This window comes from Parambassis ranga, chromosome 3 (genome assembly GCF_900634625.1).
Source record: "Parambassis ranga chromosome 3, fParRan2.1, whole genome shotgun sequence".
In the NCBI taxonomy this organism is placed as follows: Eukaryota; Metazoa; Chordata; class Actinopteri; family Ambassidae; genus Parambassis; species Parambassis ranga.
Genome location: NC_041024.1, coordinates 7,689,952 through 7,708,616, shown reverse-complemented (window position 1 = coordinate 7,708,616; position 18,665 = coordinate 7,689,952). Strand labels below are relative to the sequence as shown.

Sequence of the window (18,665 nt, the reverse complement as noted above, 5' to 3'; positions counted from 1 at the left end):
CCAAACATATACACTTGCTTAGTAATGTGGATTTTTCATATCCATCTTGTGCAGATAAACACAGATGTTGCAATCAATGTTCTAACCCAAACAATGTTTAGTATTAATTATAAATTCTAAGAGTCTAAAATACAGTCAGTAAAATGCTCTGCAGTAAGGGCAGTCCTCGGATCAGCTGTCTGCTCCACTAAGATCCCAAATACAAATCATTGAGACTTAACAACAAGTGTGGATAAATCTTTGCTGAAAAATGGATATCATGTGGAAAACAGAGACAGAAGGAGAAGATAGGATGGAGTGAATCTCTGTGATATAAGCCAGGCTGCCTCCTGAGGCTTCGGCAGAGACAGCCCATAAATCTGATAGTAAGACCTAACAGCTCAGGATATTAACTCATACCCAGAATCCTCCATTCTACGAAGAACTAAATGTCTCTTTTGTTCAAATATTTATACGTTCTTTTAACCCTGTTTCTCCCCCATATACTGCATGAGTGCACGCTCAGGAAACCTGTTGTAAGACATCAGTGAATATGGAAGTTAAGTAATACTTGAGGCTTGAGGCACTCCAGTGTTTTGAGCCTCCACACTTTGGCGCTGTTTCACAAGTGGAAAGTATGTGAAGGCTTTTTTCCACACAGGACAGATTGTGTGACTCAGTTGTGCTTACTTAAAAAAAATAAAACAGTAAAAACACACAAGGACTGTGTTTTCACTGTTTCATACCTCCGTTTCCCCAAAAACGTCTGCTTGGTGTTTCATGCCTCAACACTATGGGACAGTGTGTTCCTTCAGCTGTTTGACAGGAATCATTTGACCACAGTCTAACACACAGTAGCTGCTCTCCAGACCAGATCTGTGAGTAAGTTCAGCAGATCCAGACACTTTGTTTCTGGCACAGAAATACATCCATGGACAGTTATTAGGCACAAAATGTCAAAAAGAAGATGTGTGGAAAAATCAATGTGCACTAAAGGTGAATTATAGATATATGCAAAGACAATTTCTTTTGTCTCACACACTTCACTAACTAGACGGATGACAAATAAAGAAAAGGAAAAACTGCAGTAGAGAATGAGGAGAGAAAAGAGGCAAATGTTGCAGAGAAACTGTGACATTCATTTTCAGGCATTGTACCTTTACCTTTTAACATCAAAATAAGAAGCACGCAAACAGCATGACTCGACAAATATTCTGAAGAAAAAAGATCAAAGCGACTGATTGCTCAACAAAGATAAAAAGTACATAAAGATTTAGGTTCCCCTTTGTTTTTCTATGATTTATCTAGAAGCAGAAGGAGCCGGTATCAAGCATGACAGTAAACAGCTTCAATGTTCAACTATTCAGATTTATTGTGCAAGTTTTATAGATGCACTCCCTAATCTTTAGCTTTGAATAGGAGCACAAATCCACAGCAGGGTGGACATTTTTGAGATTAGTGGCGTTATATCATAAAGCTCAGATTGTTTAAATCAGCCGTATGTTTGTACATTCTGGGATTTTACAGATTTAATGATACACTTGTTATGGGAACAATTATTAAAAACAACAATAACCAAAACCCTGAAGTGGTTAAATTATTGATGTGAGTTGTTTATGTATCATACATTTAGTAGTGAAATCCTGCTTTGCATTGATTTATTACACCCCCCCCCCCCCCCCCCCCCCCCCCCCCCACCCCCTGCATGTCCCATCCTGCTCTACTTATAAAATGTCTTGAAGCGGATTTATCTTATATTTTTTCTTGTCTTGTGGCTTCGTTTCTTGAAAGTGAGGTGAGCAGTGCAAGTATTGCTCACTCTCGGGCGGGTCATCCAAGCTCCAGTAAAATCCCTCCCCTTCAATAGGCTGCAGCGGTGCGTCCTGATATAAAACCAGCGCGCTCCCCTCTCCTCGGTCTGGTGCACCAGCTGCGAGGCGGCACACTGAACCGCTTGGAAAAAAGCAGCGACTGGGAGCGAACAATATAAGGGACAGAAACCAGATCTCCTCCAGCTTAATTCCTACACTCTCTTCTTCTTCTTTTTCGCTTTAGCTATTTTTTAATTTATACAGAAATTCTTATTCTGTCACAAAATGACTGGTAGCCCACTGACGGGGTTGCTGGTTGCGTTGTGCGTAAGCAGCGCAGTCCACGGCTTTCCAAAGAAGACCAAAAGGCAAACTGGCCAGTACCAAGTGTATCCTGAGCTCCATGACACAGCAGCTGTCACTTCAGGTTGGTGCAAAGACCTGCAAAATATTCTTTTGATTAGAAGATGTTTTCTTGTGCGTGTTGTGTTAATTCTTATAACTGAACATTCTTTTTAAATCAAACCACAAAATGTAAACAACGAAAAAGTTTTTTCTGACACAGTGTTTATGTAACGATGCTCCTGTTATGATTTATAGTCGGCTGTGAAGAAAACGGTCGCTCATACAGAGAGAACGAGCAGTGGGAGAAGCCCTACCGTGGTAGTACGCTAGTGTGCACCTGCAGTGGAGGCATCAAGTGTAAAACTAAGCTTGAAGGTCAGTGAGAGCGCAGCACAGTGCCTCTCCTCAAGTGACACAGCCTGTCACTTTTTCAGAACTGTCTGTGTTCCACACAAACATGTTCGCTTGTTCAGTCAGTGGTGCGTCTTTACGCAGCGAGAGAGAGAGAGAAATCAGTCTCCACAATAACAGCCGCTTAACCTTCTGCTCTTTCCTCTGTTTTTTTTCTCTCAGTGGAGGAGACCTGTTATGATAAGTACAATGACCGGACATACCAAGTCGGTGAAACCTATGAGAGACCTAAGGACGGGATGATGTGGGACTGCACCTGTATTGGTTCTGGTCGGGGAAAGATTAGCTGTACCATCGCAAGTGAGTTGCCAGATTTGCCTACTGCTAAAAAAAACATGATTTTAAATTAAAAATGTATTTTTCCAGACATACTGTGTGTCATTAACTCATGTTAGAAGTTATTTATTAACATTTAAAACGTCATATAACATTGAATGGTGCATAAAAATAAAAATCTTAACTAACAATTCTTTCACAATTTGTTATTCACAGACCGTTGCCATGAAGGTGGGAGGTCTTATAAAATTGGGGACACTTGGCAGAGGCCTCATGAAACTGCTGACTACATGCTGGAGTGCGTGTGTCTTGGAAATGGCAAAGGAGAGTGGACATGCAAACCAGTCGGTGAGTGCACTGATACAAGGTTAACCCTGCAGAACAGTCAAGATGTCGACACTTTCCAGATGTAAAATATCAGAACTTAAGCCGGTATATTCACAGTCATTTCTCAAAAGCATGGTTGTTTGATAGCACAGTAAATATTTGATATTAGTACAGACAAACAAGATAAGTGAGAGAGCATGTCTTTATCTTCACTATTGTTTATTATTTTCTCTTTAATTATATGCTGTGATTTAGATTCTTTAATTTCTGCAGTTTTTTTGACAAAACTATGATTTTGTTGTCCTTTCTTTCTACAGCTGAACGTTGCTATGACAACAATGCTGCACAATCATACATGGTGGGGCAGACCTGGGAGAAACCATACCAAGGATGGATGATGCTCGACTGCACCTGTCTGGGAGAAGGAAATGGGCGTATCACCTGCACCTCAAGGAGTAAGCAGATAATTCAAACACATGAACACACACTTTGAAGTGGCAGCTGCTGACTGCTTTTCTTCTCCAACCAGACCGCTGTAATGACCAGGACACCAGGAGGGCTTACCGAATTGGTGACACATGGACGAAAACTGATGCCAGTGGACACGTTGTGCAGTGTCTGTGCTTAGGAAATGGTCGTGGAGAATGGAAGTGTGAAAGACACAACACAGGCCGAAGTAAGACTCAAAAACTATTGCTCAAGGATTCTGCTGCTCTCGTTGTTCACAGCCCTAACATTTACCTGTTTGGTGACACACAGCAACAGGTACTGTTGTGTTGACCCCCACTCGTACCCAGTCCCGGCAGCAGCCTGAACTCCTCACTGAGGGAACATGCCGCACAGACTCTGGAGCCTACTTCTATGAAGGACAGCGGTGGACCAGAAATCAGGGCAACGAACAGATGCTGTGTACCTGTCTGGGCAACGGGGTCAGCTGTCAGGAGTGGGGTGAGTACAGGAGTGAGAGAAGAAGAGCAGGGGTCTCAGACTGTGAAGAACAATGAAAACACATAGTTATTAGAGATGGTTCTGATTCATGCCCAACGCTCAGTTGATCATCATCTCACCCTTCCCTGTCCTGTTTGTGCAGAAGCCAAAAACCAGGTGTATGGTGGTAACTCTAATGGCCAGCCATGTGTGTTCCCATTTGTCTTCATGGGGAAGACATACTACTCTTGCACATCAGATGGACGCACAGATGGGCAGCTCTGGTGCTCCACAACCTCAGACTACGAGAGAGATCAACAGTACTCCTTCTGCACTGAAAACAATGGTGAGACTGTGCAACAGGGATGCAAACATGACCACTGCTCTATTCAACATATCGTAACTATTTTTGTATGCATTTTAATTCCAGCCATTGTCACAACACTTGGTGGGAACTCCAACGGTGCCCTCTGCCACTTCCCCTTCCTCTACAGCGGCCGTAACTACACTGACTGCACCTCCGATGGGCGCCGTGATGGCATGAGGTGGTGTGGTACCACATACAGCTATGACACAGATCAGCACTTTGGATTTTGCCCCATGGCGGGTGAGGATGTTCTTCTTCTTCTCTTTTAGACATAATCAACATAATGCACAAAATATGCTGGGGTTAGTTTGTACTGCAGAGTGCATACCAAGTCGTCTGATGGCAGAACTCTCAGTACTCATGCACATGTATCACATGTTATGTTTTCTTCACTACTAAATAGTGGAATTGGTCCCAAAAATCCAGTACCATTTGGGCTCTTGTTAATGGCTGGTCAAGGACACATTATCATGCTATAGATCTCTTTATTTTGAAGAAATATGTAGTTAAACTAAAATGCTTATCTCATCTTGTTCTCACAGAATTTAATGACTGTTTGGTGCACGGGTCACTTATAGACAATTAGGAGCTAAATAACTGGCTCTTAAAGTGGTCATGGGAGAGTAATGACTCTGTCCAGGCTGTTGCATAACTGTTTCATGACATAAACAGGCGAGACACAGGCCTGACTGAGGACCATTCACACAGCAGCATGTGATTGCACAAATGTATAAACAACAGACACAAAAAGGAAGTACTGACTGTCTTGTTTTGTATTCCCCCCTTTCTTTTTTAAATAGCCCATGAGGAGGTGTGTACCACCAATGATGGAGTGATGTACCGCGTGGGCGACAAGTGGGACAAACGCCATGATGTCATGGGTCACATGATGGAGTGCACATGCCAGGGCAATGGTCGTGGAGAGTGGAGCTGTATTGCTCACTCACAGCTGCGAGGTCAGAGAGCTAACTTAGAACTATCTAAGTCTTTTAGAAGCTTCTAAAAGTCATACAGAAATCATCTACATTTATTTACTGTTTCTTTTTCTTGCTTTGATGTGTCCAGATCAATGTGTTGTTGATGGCCTGACCTATGAAGTAAACCAGGAATTCTCCAAACGCCATAACGAGGGCTACATGATGAACTGCACCTGCTACGGACAGGGGCGTGGACGCTGGAAGTGTGATGCAATCGGTGTGTTCATGGTTTATTAGCTTGACTGTTGGGGGAATTAAAGCTGAGAATTACAGCCCTGCTCTTCCCTGTTCCACCTGCTCAGTGCACTTTCCCCCCCTGTGTTTTCTGAGACAGATCAGTGTCAGGAGCCACAGACCAGGACGTTCTATCAGATTGGAGAGTCATGGGACAAAGTCATCCATAACATCCACTACCGCTGTTATTGCTATGGCAAAGGAATCGGAGAACTGAGATGTGCACCACAGCAGACCTATCAAGGTAAAAAAGTCTTGCCATGTTCTGTAGTGTCTTGGCCAATCAGTTCTCTCATCAGTATCATCAGTATGTCTGTGGACAAATAGCCAGTGTGTTTTGTTCATTGCAGGTTGTAGCCAAACAAAATTTCAAAAATGTCTGTGCACCTTAAAATCGAAAATAGGTTAACAAAACACGCAGTTGTCATTGAATTCTATGGGAATTGTAGTTTTTTTTAAATTTACGTTTCTTTTCTGTGGCTTGTCTATGAATTCTACAGCCGTTAGCACTTTATATTTGCTGTACTCGTTCAACTCGCCTACATACCTGACCTCCTTCTTCTCACCTACACCTAACCTCCCATCACACACTGCTGAAAGAAAAGGTTTGCTTTGGTTAAGGGGAGCAGGGGTTCAGGGTTTTTTTTTTTACTTTGAAGTCTGGCAAATGGAGTCTGGACATGAAGTATTGGCCAGCCACATCACCCCACCTTCTGATTTCCCTTTGGTCTTTGTAGTGAAGGAGTTTTTTTTCTCTCCTGTCTGGTAGATCAATGATGCATTCCTTTGTAAGAGCGTAGGCAGACTAGCAATTCCTGCCTCTGGTATCTCTTTCTGTTTGGGTTAAAAGTTGCTTAATGTTGCACTTTACACTGCAGCACAGTCCTGAATCACACATTGACCTAAAAGTTGCATCGATCATTAGTGCAGAGCCAGGAGAGTGTGAAGCCTTACCTGTGTGTTCTTAGGTAACAGAAGCTAGATAACGTGTGATGAATATAGTACTGGGGTGTTATGTCAGACTGTAAGATGTCAGTAGTTATTTGAGCTAGTTTAGCACCGTCTGGTGGTCTGGTTCTGTCCCAAAACAATGAATCCATCTGACAGGCCTCACCAAAAAGTAGCCAACTTTCACCCACACTCCAACCAGCTAACACTGTTGTATTATGTGCAGGTCTTTTCTTTAGTGTTGCCAACAGCACCTGTGCTCTCCTACTCTTCTCCTAACATTTTACACACTTCTTCCTCCTCCTCAGATGGCTACAAACCTGTCCAGGTGATCATCACAGAGGCAGGAAAGCAGCCAGACTCCCACCCCATTCAGTGGAACCCACCCTCATCTGTTCACATCACCCAGTACATCCTCAAATGGAGAATTGTGAGTCACAATTATACATTATATAAATGTTCTTGTATAAATTGGCAACATTATTAGCGGTGGTCAAACACACTGAATGAGGTCACATGTGATGTAGTCTGAAGTTTGAACAAACAGTGATTCTAGGGTACATGAAATCCCCTTTACTCTCCGAACACACAAACACAATTTCTTTTCAGCTGATTCCAAGATAAATATCCTGCTCTCACTTTGAAGACCTCAAAGAATGACAGACTGGTTGAAATGTTTATGAATTGGAATTGGAGGCAAACAGATTTCCTCTTATGGGGTTTGTATATTTTGGACAGCAAAGCCGTCATCCAGCCCTCCTGCTTGGAGGGTTTGTAGCTTTCTGGATGTGCAAGAGTAGCCTAAATACTCCTGATGCCGGATGTGGCAGTTAATGGGTGTTAGCCAGTGTCCAATCCAAAATATACAGACTATAGAGTCCTAATTTACATTTCATAAAAACTTTGAATATGTCTTTGTTTTTATGTGCCAATGAGAATTGGCACATAGAAACACAGAATTTCCAGCTGAGTAAATATTTTAACTGGAAAGGTTGAGGATTCTTTTCAATACGTCAAAATTTCTATTGACCTTTCATTCATTGACCCACTTCCTTTAGAAAAACAGTCGTGCACCCTGGAGGGAGGCCACCATCCCCGGCCACATCAACTCCTACACGATTAGTGGGCTCCGTCCAGGTGTTACCTATGAGGGTCAGCTGATCAGCATACTGCAATACGGACGCCGTGAGGTCACACGATTCGATTTCACAACTACCAGTGGCTCTTGTGAGTAAACTAAAGCTGAATCATTCTCTCGGTGTGGGAAATTTCAAAGAAATATTCATATCTTATTTCTTTATGTCTCAAGTGGAAACATCGGAGGGAGAGACAAGCCAGCTTCCTGCACTCTTGGACACATCTGAGTCTGTGACAGAAATCACCTCAAACAGCTTTGTTGTGTCCTGGACATCAGCTTCTTCCACCGTCTCAGGCTTCAGGGTGGAGTATGAGCTGAGTGAGGAAGGGGCCAAGACCAACGTCCTGAGTGAGTGTCTGCTCAAACCTGCTAGCTAATAATGTTTTAGGTAGTGGAAATTGTGATGTTTTCCAGGTTAGATGCATCATATTAAAAGTCAGCTTGTATTAGAAATGTGCAGTGTGGATTATAAAGGTGGATAATGGCTGGATAATCATGGTAAGAAGTCCAGTATTGCATGCGGCGTGCATGCCGGACACCTTCTTAGGTCTATAACAGAACCATTTGTGTGTTCACAGCTCTTCCTCACACAGTCTCCTCTGTCACCCTCTCTGACCTCCTGCCTGGACGTAGATACAACATCAGTGTCTATGAACTCCCAGATCAGGGAGAGCCGAACCTCATCCTGACCACCTCACAGACTACAGGTAGGAGAAGCCTGCTCCACATCCTTCATCGTCATGATATTAAAATCTGAATTTCTTTAAGAGTAATCCTGTTTTTTCCTGCTTCAGCTCCTGACACACCTAGCCAACACATTGTCGATGAGGTGGAAGAGACTTCCATCCGTATCAGCTGGTCCAGACCTCAGGCTCCTATTACTGGTAAGGACTACTTGTGATGTCTGCAATATAAATTTAAATCCATTTTGTTCTGGCTGTGTGTGAATGTATGCTTGCGCCTGCAGGTTATCGTGTGGTATACACGCCTTCAGAAGAGGGCAGCAGGACTGAGCTGATCCTGCCCGACACTGAGACGTCGGTAACACTGGTTGACCTTCACCCCGGCCAGCTATACAACATCAGTATCTACGCTGTAGAAGAGACCCAGGAGAGTGAGCCTCTTTTTGTGCAGGTCAACACTGCAGGAACTCCTCAACAAGGTACAACATTTTTAAACAGATGTTACACATTAAGAAGAAAAATACGTCAGATCATTCTTTCCCTTTTGTTTATACTTGCAGCTGCAGATTCCAATATAGAGCCAAGAAGCTCAATTAAGACCAAGCTTGTTGAACACTTGTGTCAAACTGTGCTATAGCTTATACCATCGCAGTATTTGTTCTTCATACATTTCTGAATGACCTCTTGACACATGAGTGTGCAGCCAAAACCACAGTGGAAGCACTCCATAAATCCTTTATGTATCTTAGAATGGATTTTCTTTATACTCCTTGTGCCTGGCACAAAAAAATGAGTGTTTCATTATTTTACAACATTAAAACCACATGCTTTAGAGAATAGCACTCATTTTGTCCAATCCTATAATCTATTATCTGGCTTTTTTCTTTGTCCAAGCTAATATCTCTCAAAAAGGCTTCTATTACACTATTTTAGCCTAACATGCTTGTTAAAATGTACATTCTTTCTCCAAACAAAAACAAAATGGCGTCCCAGTCCACTCATAACAATAAGCCCCACAGTATCTCTAGTGCTCAGATTCTTATCCTTGTCCATCAATATCCCACTATCTGTCTACAGAGCAGGTTTCAGCCCCAACAGACCTGCAGTTCTATGAGGTCTCAGATGTGAAGATCACCATCACCTGGACTGGTCCACCCAGTGAGGTGTCTGGTTACAAAGTGATCTTCTCACCCGTTAGCCCTGACGGCACTGAGCTTAGGCCCCTGCAGCTGCCCGTGTCACCCAACGCATACGCTGATGTCACCCACCTGCAGCCAGGCACACTCTACCGCTTCTACATCTACGCCATCAGCGGTGGAGTGGAGAGTGAGCCACTTGTGGGGGAAAGACATACCAGTAAGTGATAATCATCCGGACACAGACATGAACAAGTATAAAAAACATAGAAGGTTTTCTGTCTTACACATGTTTTATTTGTTGACTCTTTCAGAACCTGATTCACCAACAAATGTGCGTTTTACTGACGTCGGCCCCGACAGTGCACTAGTCATCTGGGAGGCTCCCCGTGCCATTGTTAGTGGCTTCCGCCTCTTTCTGAGCATCGAGGGCTCCAGCCCCGTCGAGAAGAGGATCCCCGGCGGCGTCACCCAGTACCCCCTGAAGAATTTACGTCCAGACACACACTACACTGCTACACTGCACTCTGAGCTAGAGAATGAACTCAGCGAGGGCGTTACTACATATTTCACCACTGGTTGGTATTAAGAGAGTGGAACATTGGCATTGAAACAAGGATTAAAATGTAACAGTCTTTTTCCCAACTCTTTTCTCATTCCAGCTCCCCAGATTGGAAATGCTCCTGCTTTCAGCACGGAGGTTACTGATACCTCCATCATCATCTCCTGGATACCTGTCCGCAGGTTCAGCTATAAGGTAGAAAATCAGCCTGATATTTATTTTCAGTTATTGAATGGGTTTTTCATGTGTTGGCTGTGGTATTTTTCTGATCTCTGTGCATCTATCCCTCCTCCACAGCTGTCTGTGCTCCCCAGCCAGGAAGGCGAGTCTCCCAGAGAGGACACATCTGACTCTGGACGTGTTTATGTTGGTGGTTTGATTCCTGGAACTCAGTACACCTACAATGTTCAGCCAATATTCAACGGACGGAACCGTGGAAACCCCATCACCCGCACCGTTGTCACATGTGCGTATCTATTTCACAGAGAAAAGCACACATAGTGATGAATGCTGAAAAACCGCAACAGTAATATCACTTAAAAAAACTGATCACTGAACTGTTTTAATGCTCCTGTAAGCTAACACAGCACTTTTCAACACATCAGAAATCTGTATATGCAAGATGTTACAAATCTTTTCTGTCTTCACAGCACTGTCTCCTCCCACTGACCTCAGAGTGGAGTCCAACCCCAGCACAGGAGATCTCACAGTCCACTGGGTTCCCTCCAAAACACCAGGTAAATATTGACCATGTCCCCACGCACTGCAAACTTCCCAAGTCTAGACTTTGGCCTTCAAATTATATTTTTTTTTTCTACAAAGGACAGAATGTCTGTCTCCACCATATTTGTAATTCCTCCCCCACCTCTCTGCAGGCGTCACAAGGTACAGGGTGACAAGCACACCAACCAATGGCCAGAGAGGAAATTCCCTGGAAGAGTTTGTTTCAGCTGATCAAAACTCAATCCTGCTAGAGAACCTGAATCTCGGTGTGGAGTACAACATCAGTGTGTTCACTACCAAGGGCCAGTTGGAAAGCGTGCCTGTGTCTACTATTATTACACCAGGTAGGCATTTGCACATGTTAACAAACATAAAAAAATACACTTATATCCAGTTAAGAAGGAGGATCAATAGAAATGCTGTCAGTGCGACTGGAGCCGACTCACCTCCTGTCATTAATATTCATTAACCCCACCCTTTACAAAGCTGTACATAGCTTCAAAAGAAACTAAAGCTGCATTAGTAGATTTCTGTTGAGAGAGCAGAATAACTCTAAAATGAGCAAACACACCCAACCAGCCAAAGTTGAAGTCAATTTCCTACATATCTCTGTCCAAATGTGGGAAATTATTTTTTAATGAGAGCACAACAGAACAAAATATGAGCTTAAAGTTTAGCAGACATAAAAAATCTGATGCAGCTGTAATCATCAAAGCCTTCTACTAACACGATCTGCAGTTAACCTATAATTTGCATGGCGTTAAGGTACATTATTTTCAGCATACCCATTAATAACATTATTGATTGCAATATTTAATTCTGAATCTTGTCAGTGTAATTATCTAGCATGGCTACCGTTCTCTAACTGCTTAACTGGGAATGAAATCAATGGTCTTGATATAACCAGTGTAATTATTCTGCTTTTTCAGATTGTCTAATTTTTGCTTGCGCTTTGCAACTGACCTAACCCTTTCAGAGATCCCTGCACCAAGTCACATTGACTTTGTCGACATTACTGACACCACCATTGGCCTGCGCTGGATCCCTCTGAACTGTACTGTTGTTACTGGTTACCGGATAATGGTGGTAACGTCAGGGGAGAGCATGCCAATTATTCAAGACATGGTGGAAGCGTCTGATGGTTATTACACGATTGTTGGTTTGGAGCCGGGTGTGGACTATGACATCAGTATCTTCAGTACTACAGAAGAGGGAGAAAGCAAGCCGACCACACACACCAAACATACACAAGCTGGTGATTCAATTCTTTCGCTTCCACACATCAGTGGGAAGGGTGTGGGCTTTGACCTGGGCCAAATAGAAAAGGCACAGTCCTGTCAGTACACTTCTGTTATGTCTGTTTTTCCTCTACTAGCTATAACTTATAACACTTCCCTATTCCAGCCATTCCAGCTCCCACCAACCTGCAGTTTGGAGGAGTGGGCGCTGACCACATTAGGGTGACATGGACTGTCCCCCATGTTGCCACACCAAGCGACATCTCACGCTTCGTCATCCGTTACCACCCCACAGCCACAGATGATGACATCAAGGAGGTTAATGTTGGTGGAGCCACCAACACATTTCTGCTGCAGAGTAAGACAACACAAAGATTGTGTCTGTTTAAAAGGGTCTCAAAGTAACTTTACACAGCAGCTCCTCAAACCCCTCTGACTATGTGTCTCTCTATTTCTATGAAGACCTGCTGCCCAACACCGAGTACCGTATCAGTGTTGTCTGTGTGTACGGTGAACGAGAGAGCAAACCAGCCACAGGGACCCAGAGGACAAGTAAGTGTGACAAGATGAAGGAGACAAGAACACTTCTTCATGTCTGTTTTTAATTACAAAAACAAGATTAATTTACAGTGACTAATAATAAAGGCCCAGTATTTCTTTGTAACTTAAAATTAAACTACATTTCCAACACATTTTCTTCCAGCTCTGGATGCCCCAACTGGTTTAGACTTTTCTGACATCCGGACCACCTCTTTCACTGTGCACTGGGTGGCTCCAACTGCTGTGATCACGGGCTACCGTATCCGTTATCAGAAGACGAGTGGAGGACGGGCCAAGGACGAGAGGCTTCCCCCAACCAGGAACCACTACACTTTGACCGGACTGGCACCAGAGACAGAGTACCTGATATATGTGTATGCTGTCAGCAACAATCAGGAGAGTCAGCCTCTCACTGGCACACAGGCCACCAGTGAGTTTACATAATGGTTTATATCATGACCTCTACATGCCGCAGCTTTATCCTGATTACAGTTGTATATTATAAATAAAATTTTTTTTTTCAGTCTCTGATGCACCCACTGACCTAGAGGTCACATCATCCACTTCAACTAGCATTACCATACGCTGGGATGCCCCCTCTGTCGCAGTGAAGAACTACAGGATCACCTATGGAGGAACAAGTATGTAACTACGATTAATTTATAAATTCTTCCAAACCTCAGCCATATTCACACATTTGAACTTTTCTTCTAGGTGGAGAGACTCCTCAAGAGTTTACAATCCCAGGCACTCAGACCACCGCTACCATCAATGGGCTGAATCCCGGCACAGACTACACCATCACTGTTTATGCCGTTTCTGGACGGGGAGACAGCCCCGCCTCCAACACACCTGTCTATATAACACACAAGACTGGTATGCATCAATGTGAATTAAACGGAACAAATATTTAGTAGCTACATTAAATGATTAACACATCCCTTTCCCCTTTTAGATACTGCGCCCCCTCCTAACATGAGACTGACTGATGTAAGCGACAACGCCATCACAGTGCGCTGGTCTCCCGCTCGGGGACCAATCAGAGGCTACAGAGTCACAAGTATCCCCAAGAATGGCTTGGGACCCTCCTTTTCTGAGGTGGTGGCACCTGGTAAGATAGGCTGCATAAAATGTTCAGTACACCACATTGTCATCTTAGATTTTTATTAATTTCTTCCCATCTCAATGACTTCTCTGTTACAGATCAGACACAGATGACATTCACAGGTCTGCTGCCCACTGTAGAATATGTCGTTAGTGTTTATGCCCTTGGTAATGATGGACAACCCTCTTCCCCTGTGGTGGATAATGCTATCACTGGTGAGTTTGTCTTGATTTTTCCTGAATTCTGTGGTTCAGATTGAATTTTCTGGTTAAAATCTTCATTGATTGAAAAATTGAACTGATCAGAATAAAACACTCCTTCTCTACTGCAGCTATGGACCGACCCACGGAACTGACTTTCTCTGACATTGATGCCACCTCCATGCGCATCACATGGGACAGTCCCGATGGCACGGTGACATCATACCGTGTCACATACTCCAGTTCAGAGGACCATGAGAGAGAGCTGCGTCCAGCACCCAGAGGTGACCAGAACAGTGTGGTGCTGAGAGGTCTTCGCCCTGGCACTGAATACACTGTTAAAGTCATCGCCTTCCATGGCCGAACACCCAGCATGCCATTAGTGGGAACCCAGTCCACAGGTAGAAATCATCAGCGTGATCGTGGCTTTGTCATTGTTGTTTTTTTTGTATTGTATTAATTTTAACTAAACTGTGTGTCTCTGTCTCAGTGATTCCTCCTCCAACTAACCTGATGATCTCAGAGGTCGGCCCTACCGTCTTCACTGTGTCATGGCGAGCTCCGTATGCAACACTGACAGGCTACCGTGTCGTTGTCACCCCAAAGAACATCAATGCCCCCCGCAAAGAAATGAACGTAGCTCCGGACACCACACGTGTTGTCATACCTGGACTCATGGTAAACAGAGTTCATATCTGAATATGTACACAATTTCCTTATTAATCTGTGAGTAACTCTCAATTTTACATCGGCACACTAGGTGGCAACCACATACCAGGTACAGGTCTATGCTCTGAAGAACTCCGTCACCAGCAGACCACTGGAGGGAGAGGCAACTACATTGGAAGGTAACCAACTGCACCAAAACCTCATTCATTACCACCACCCATTATTCTCTGATCAGTCATCCATTTCTTTCATTTCTTCTCAACACAGATGTGAGTACTCCTCGTCGTGTGCGTATCTCTGATGTAAAGGATACCTCGTTCACACTCACATGGCGCACCAAGGGGGAGAGCATCACAGGTTTTCTTATCGAAGCCAGGCCGACGAGTGGCTTGCATCCTGCCATCAGCAGGACCCTGCCTGGGGATCTGGCCACCTACACCCTCACGGGTATGCCACACCTTCCTGCTGAATAACAAGTTAACACATTCTAAACGTGATATCGAGTCTCATTTCACACTCTGTGTGTTTTTGAAGGTCTGCAGCCTGGCACTATGTACTCTGTTAACCTGTATAGTCTGCTTGGCGTCACAAGGAGCCCCCCATTTACTCTCACAGTTAAAACAGGTACTGTGCAAATCTGTGTTGGATTTTTCCATATGTCATCATCTGGTTAGAGGTTATAGTCGCTTTAGATTAGAGCTTTTGGGAGAAGTTACCTCGGTGGGTGTAGATGTTGATGTAGAACAAGCATTCTAACATTATATTTTCTTTTACAGCTGAACCTGCTGTCCAAGCTCCCACCAGCCTCCAGTTTACATCTTTGACCCCGACCTCCATCTCCTTCACCTGGCAGCCCCCTGCCACACATATCACAGGATACTACGTCACCTACGAGGAGTCAGGAAGAGGACCACGTGAGCTTGTCCCACAGCCACATGCTGGCCAGAACTACGCCACCATATCTGGTGTGTCAACTAGTCCATTTCCACTCCAAACATTATATATGCCATTTTATTTATAATCTAAGCAACAATTATTTCTATTCTCAGGCCTGAGACCAGCCACAGAGTATATCATCAAGATCATTGCGATCCAGAACACACAGAGGAGCACTCCTCTGATAGGCAGGATCAGGACTCGTGAGTATTTTAAGACATCTGCTTTGTACAAAGACAAATGTGACCCACTGAGGTGATGAAACAAGTGCCAAAATACAAGTTAGTTATGGGAACCATCAAATAAAACATAAGAGTTTGAATGGCAGCTTTTATCTGCTCTGCTACATTAAATAGTTGGCTGTAAAAGCCTTGAGATAAAGTGTGCAATCAATCAGCGTTAGTCTCCTAAAACCATAATACCCCTTTTTATTTTGAATGTCCTCACAAATGTCATTCAAAATATACCTGTGTGTGTTAGTAATACTGCATTATGACACACTTTGCCATGAGGTAGTGCCTCAGCATTGCTACATATCTGTTATCTGTCGCCCCCTGTTGGCTGAGATATGTTAAGAGCTGTAGCTGTGCTTTACCTCCCCCTCCCTCAACTAACCTCCCTGCTTCCCTAACCCCATCTCTCCCGCCCAGACCCAGACTCCTTGCTTCCCCTGCCTCTACCACAGCCCATCGGCCCCAGAGATGACAGGCTGGATGTGCCTGAAACTAACGTGGACAACAATGTCCAGGTAGTAGGCACCAATACCCAGGATGGGTTTGGTGATCAGAACCAGCATGTGGAGTACACAGAGTACAACAACAATGGAAGCAACAACTACAGATATAATGGTGGCAACCCACAGTCTCCCTATGGACAAGTTCGTGAGCCTCTGATTTATGTGCAACTTCCTGATGCAGAGGGCCGCAGACGGCCCATTGTGAAGCTGAATGAGCCTGCTGGAACCACCCCGCAGGAGGCCAGTACTCAAACCACCCTCTCCTGGAAGCCTTACAGGCAGAGCGAAGGCTACCAGGTGTCCTGCTTTCCAATTACAGAGATAAATGAGAAGATGTTCCAGGTAAGGGCCATCATTTCCAGGAAAGTCTGAGGAAAATTCATCAGCCATAATGGAGGAAATCAAAAATCTGGTGTGTTTCCTACCCCTTTAGTTCCAGGTGCCAGGAACAGCCACCACTGCCACTCTGGTAGGCCTCACTCCTGGAGCAAACTATAATGTGATTGTGGAGGCATTGCTGGGAGCACTCAAACACAAGGTTCTGGAGCAGGTTGTCACTGCTGGAGACACAAGTAAGCATCCTCATGCAAATTCTAACACACCTAAAATTGGGACCTACAAATCCCAACCCTAGGATCTTTGAGAGACTGGTGGCTCACAAACCTTCCTCCTATTTTTTGCATTGCAGCTACAGAAGGAGTTCCCTCTTCTAATGACATGTGCTATGACGCCCTGACTGCTACCTACCATGATGTCGGTGCTGAATGGGAACGCATGTCTGAGACTGGCTTCAAGCTGTGGTGCAGATGTCTGGGCCTGGGCAGCGGCCACTTCAGATGTGACTCATCCAGTAAGTTTTTGGCATATTATTCTTCCTGGAGTACATATCTGCAGTTTAAACACACTGTATTTCACTGTTTTGTAATTAGAGTGGTGCCATGACAACGGCAAAAACTATCGCATTGGAGAGAAGTGGGACCGTCGCTCAGAGAGAGGATACATGACGAGCTGCACTTGCCTGGGAAATGGCAAAGGAGAGTTCAAGTGTGAACCACGTAAGGCCTCTTTAATGCCCTAAGAAAAGTTACATAACCATAGAACACTGTTAAGGAGTGAGCATTAAAATGTTAACATGCTTGTCTGCCTTTTCAGATGAATCGGTGTGCTACGATGAAGGTAAATCCTACCAGGTGGGCAACCAGTGGCAGAAGGAGTACCTGGGTGCCATCTGCACCTGCACATGCTTTGGAGGACAACAGGTAAGGCGCATCAGCCTCGGCCCTGGATAAACATCTAGATTTAATAATAATTAATGGAATGTTACGTTTTGTCTCATCAGGGTTGGAGATGCGAGAACTGCCGCAGACCAGGTGCTGATGTCGACACCAGTCTGCTGCAGCCCGTTAGATATGGAGACAACACACTACGCAAAGTGAGTCAAGGTTTTTTTTTAAAGGCTAATATAAATATTTGATAACTAACACTTTTCTTAAACTATTGAATTCTTAAATTCAAACAATAATCCCTTCAATCTTCCTACTACTCTTTACTCCAGAATATCCACTGCCCCATTGAATGCCTCCGACCCGACCTGCTCGCAGATGCACACGTTCCTCAGAATCCTCGGGAATAAAAGGATCGGTCACTTGCTCCGCTCCCTCACCGTCCAGTTGCTGCACTGTCTCACCTTTGTTTTTTTGTAGAATCCACAAGTATTTTGTTTTCATGAGTGAAATGAACTAACTGCCTTATAACTTTTCTGACATGTTTTCGATGTTACACTGCCCTGCTGCCTGATCGTTCTCTTTAGCCAGTCTGTTCACTGTTTACTGATAGAAAGTGCCAAACCTCCACATACCTGTCAGATTCATACAAACCGGAAATTTAAATTAGTCCTGATTAAAAAGCAGAAACTGTCAGAAAGTAAGCACTGAGTAAAAGAATGTTAGCAATGTTGTTCAAACTGTCCATGAAAATGTGCTTTTTTCCCCCTCTGTAGTCCTACCCTACATTACTGAGTACTATGTGCGATTGACTCTTTCCTGACATCTAATGTCCTTCTACTAATTTGTCCCTCTAATGTCAACGTGTGAATGTGTAAACAGGAATGTGAGCTGTTCTATTTTTGTACTTTGTTGTCGGTGCCAAACTTGTTTCTACCTTTGATGAAAAGAAGTCCCTTATTTTAATAAAGCTGGAGAGATCCAAACCGACCACTTCATATGTTTTTCCCCCCTCAAAATAAGTAGTTCAAGACCTGTTTTGCACTTGTGTCTGAAGGGTTCAGAGTCAACTATGATCTTAAACATCCACAGTTCAAATCAGGCTTGGCACATTTAGATGAAGAAAATGGTTTAAGGAGGAAGAATTTTTAAAGTTTTTTGCTGACAATATTCA

General features: G+C 43.9%; 1 protein-coding gene across 3 annotated transcripts; it reads left to right on the top strand.

Annotated features, from left to right (window-relative positions):
- The first annotated feature begins 1,887 nt into the window (after window positions 1-1,887).
- Window positions 1,888-18,481, top strand: fn1b (fibronectin 1b). 3 transcript variants are annotated; one of them, XM_028402819.1, is made up of 46 exons: window positions 1,888-2,217; window positions 2,391-2,510; window positions 2,709-2,846; window positions 3,039-3,170; window positions 3,467-3,604; window positions 3,679-3,825; window positions 3,909-4,097; window positions 4,240-4,422; window positions 4,507-4,683; window positions 5,244-5,399; window positions 5,509-5,637; window positions 5,755-5,898; window positions 6,911-7,032; window positions 7,661-7,829; window positions 7,912-8,088; window positions 8,319-8,447; window positions 8,535-8,624; window positions 8,708-8,902; window positions 9,501-9,779; window positions 9,874-10,137; window positions 10,222-10,316; window positions 10,419-10,587; window positions 10,772-10,858; window positions 10,997-11,188; window positions 11,821-12,099; window positions 12,249-12,440; window positions 12,545-12,634; window positions 12,786-13,052; window positions 13,147-13,263; window positions 13,337-13,498; window positions 13,578-13,733; window positions 13,826-13,942; window positions 14,059-14,328; window positions 14,418-14,605; window positions 14,688-14,775; window positions 14,864-15,043; window positions 15,131-15,220; window positions 15,373-15,561; window positions 15,646-15,735; window positions 16,183-16,610; window positions 16,702-16,840; window positions 16,957-17,118; window positions 17,198-17,323; window positions 17,421-17,527; window positions 17,608-17,700; window positions 17,824-18,481. In XM_028402819.1, exons 1-46 carry the CDS (start codon window positions 2,076-2,078, stop codon window positions 17,899-17,901), a joined length of 7,371 nt encoding a protein of 2,456 aa, XP_028258620.1. In that variant the 5' UTR covers window positions 1,888-2,075; the 3' UTR covers window positions 17,902-18,481. The 3 variants fall into 3 exon arrangements, with proteins under 3 accessions (XP_028258620.1, XP_028258618.1, XP_028258619.1); XM_028402817.1 differs by lacking the exon at window positions 11,821-12,099 and having other exon boundaries at window positions 1,889-2,217; XM_028402818.1 differs by lacking the exons at window positions 2,391-2,510; window positions 11,821-12,099 and having other exon boundaries at window positions 1,889-2,217.
- Window positions 18,482-18,665: the final 184 nt, after the last annotated feature.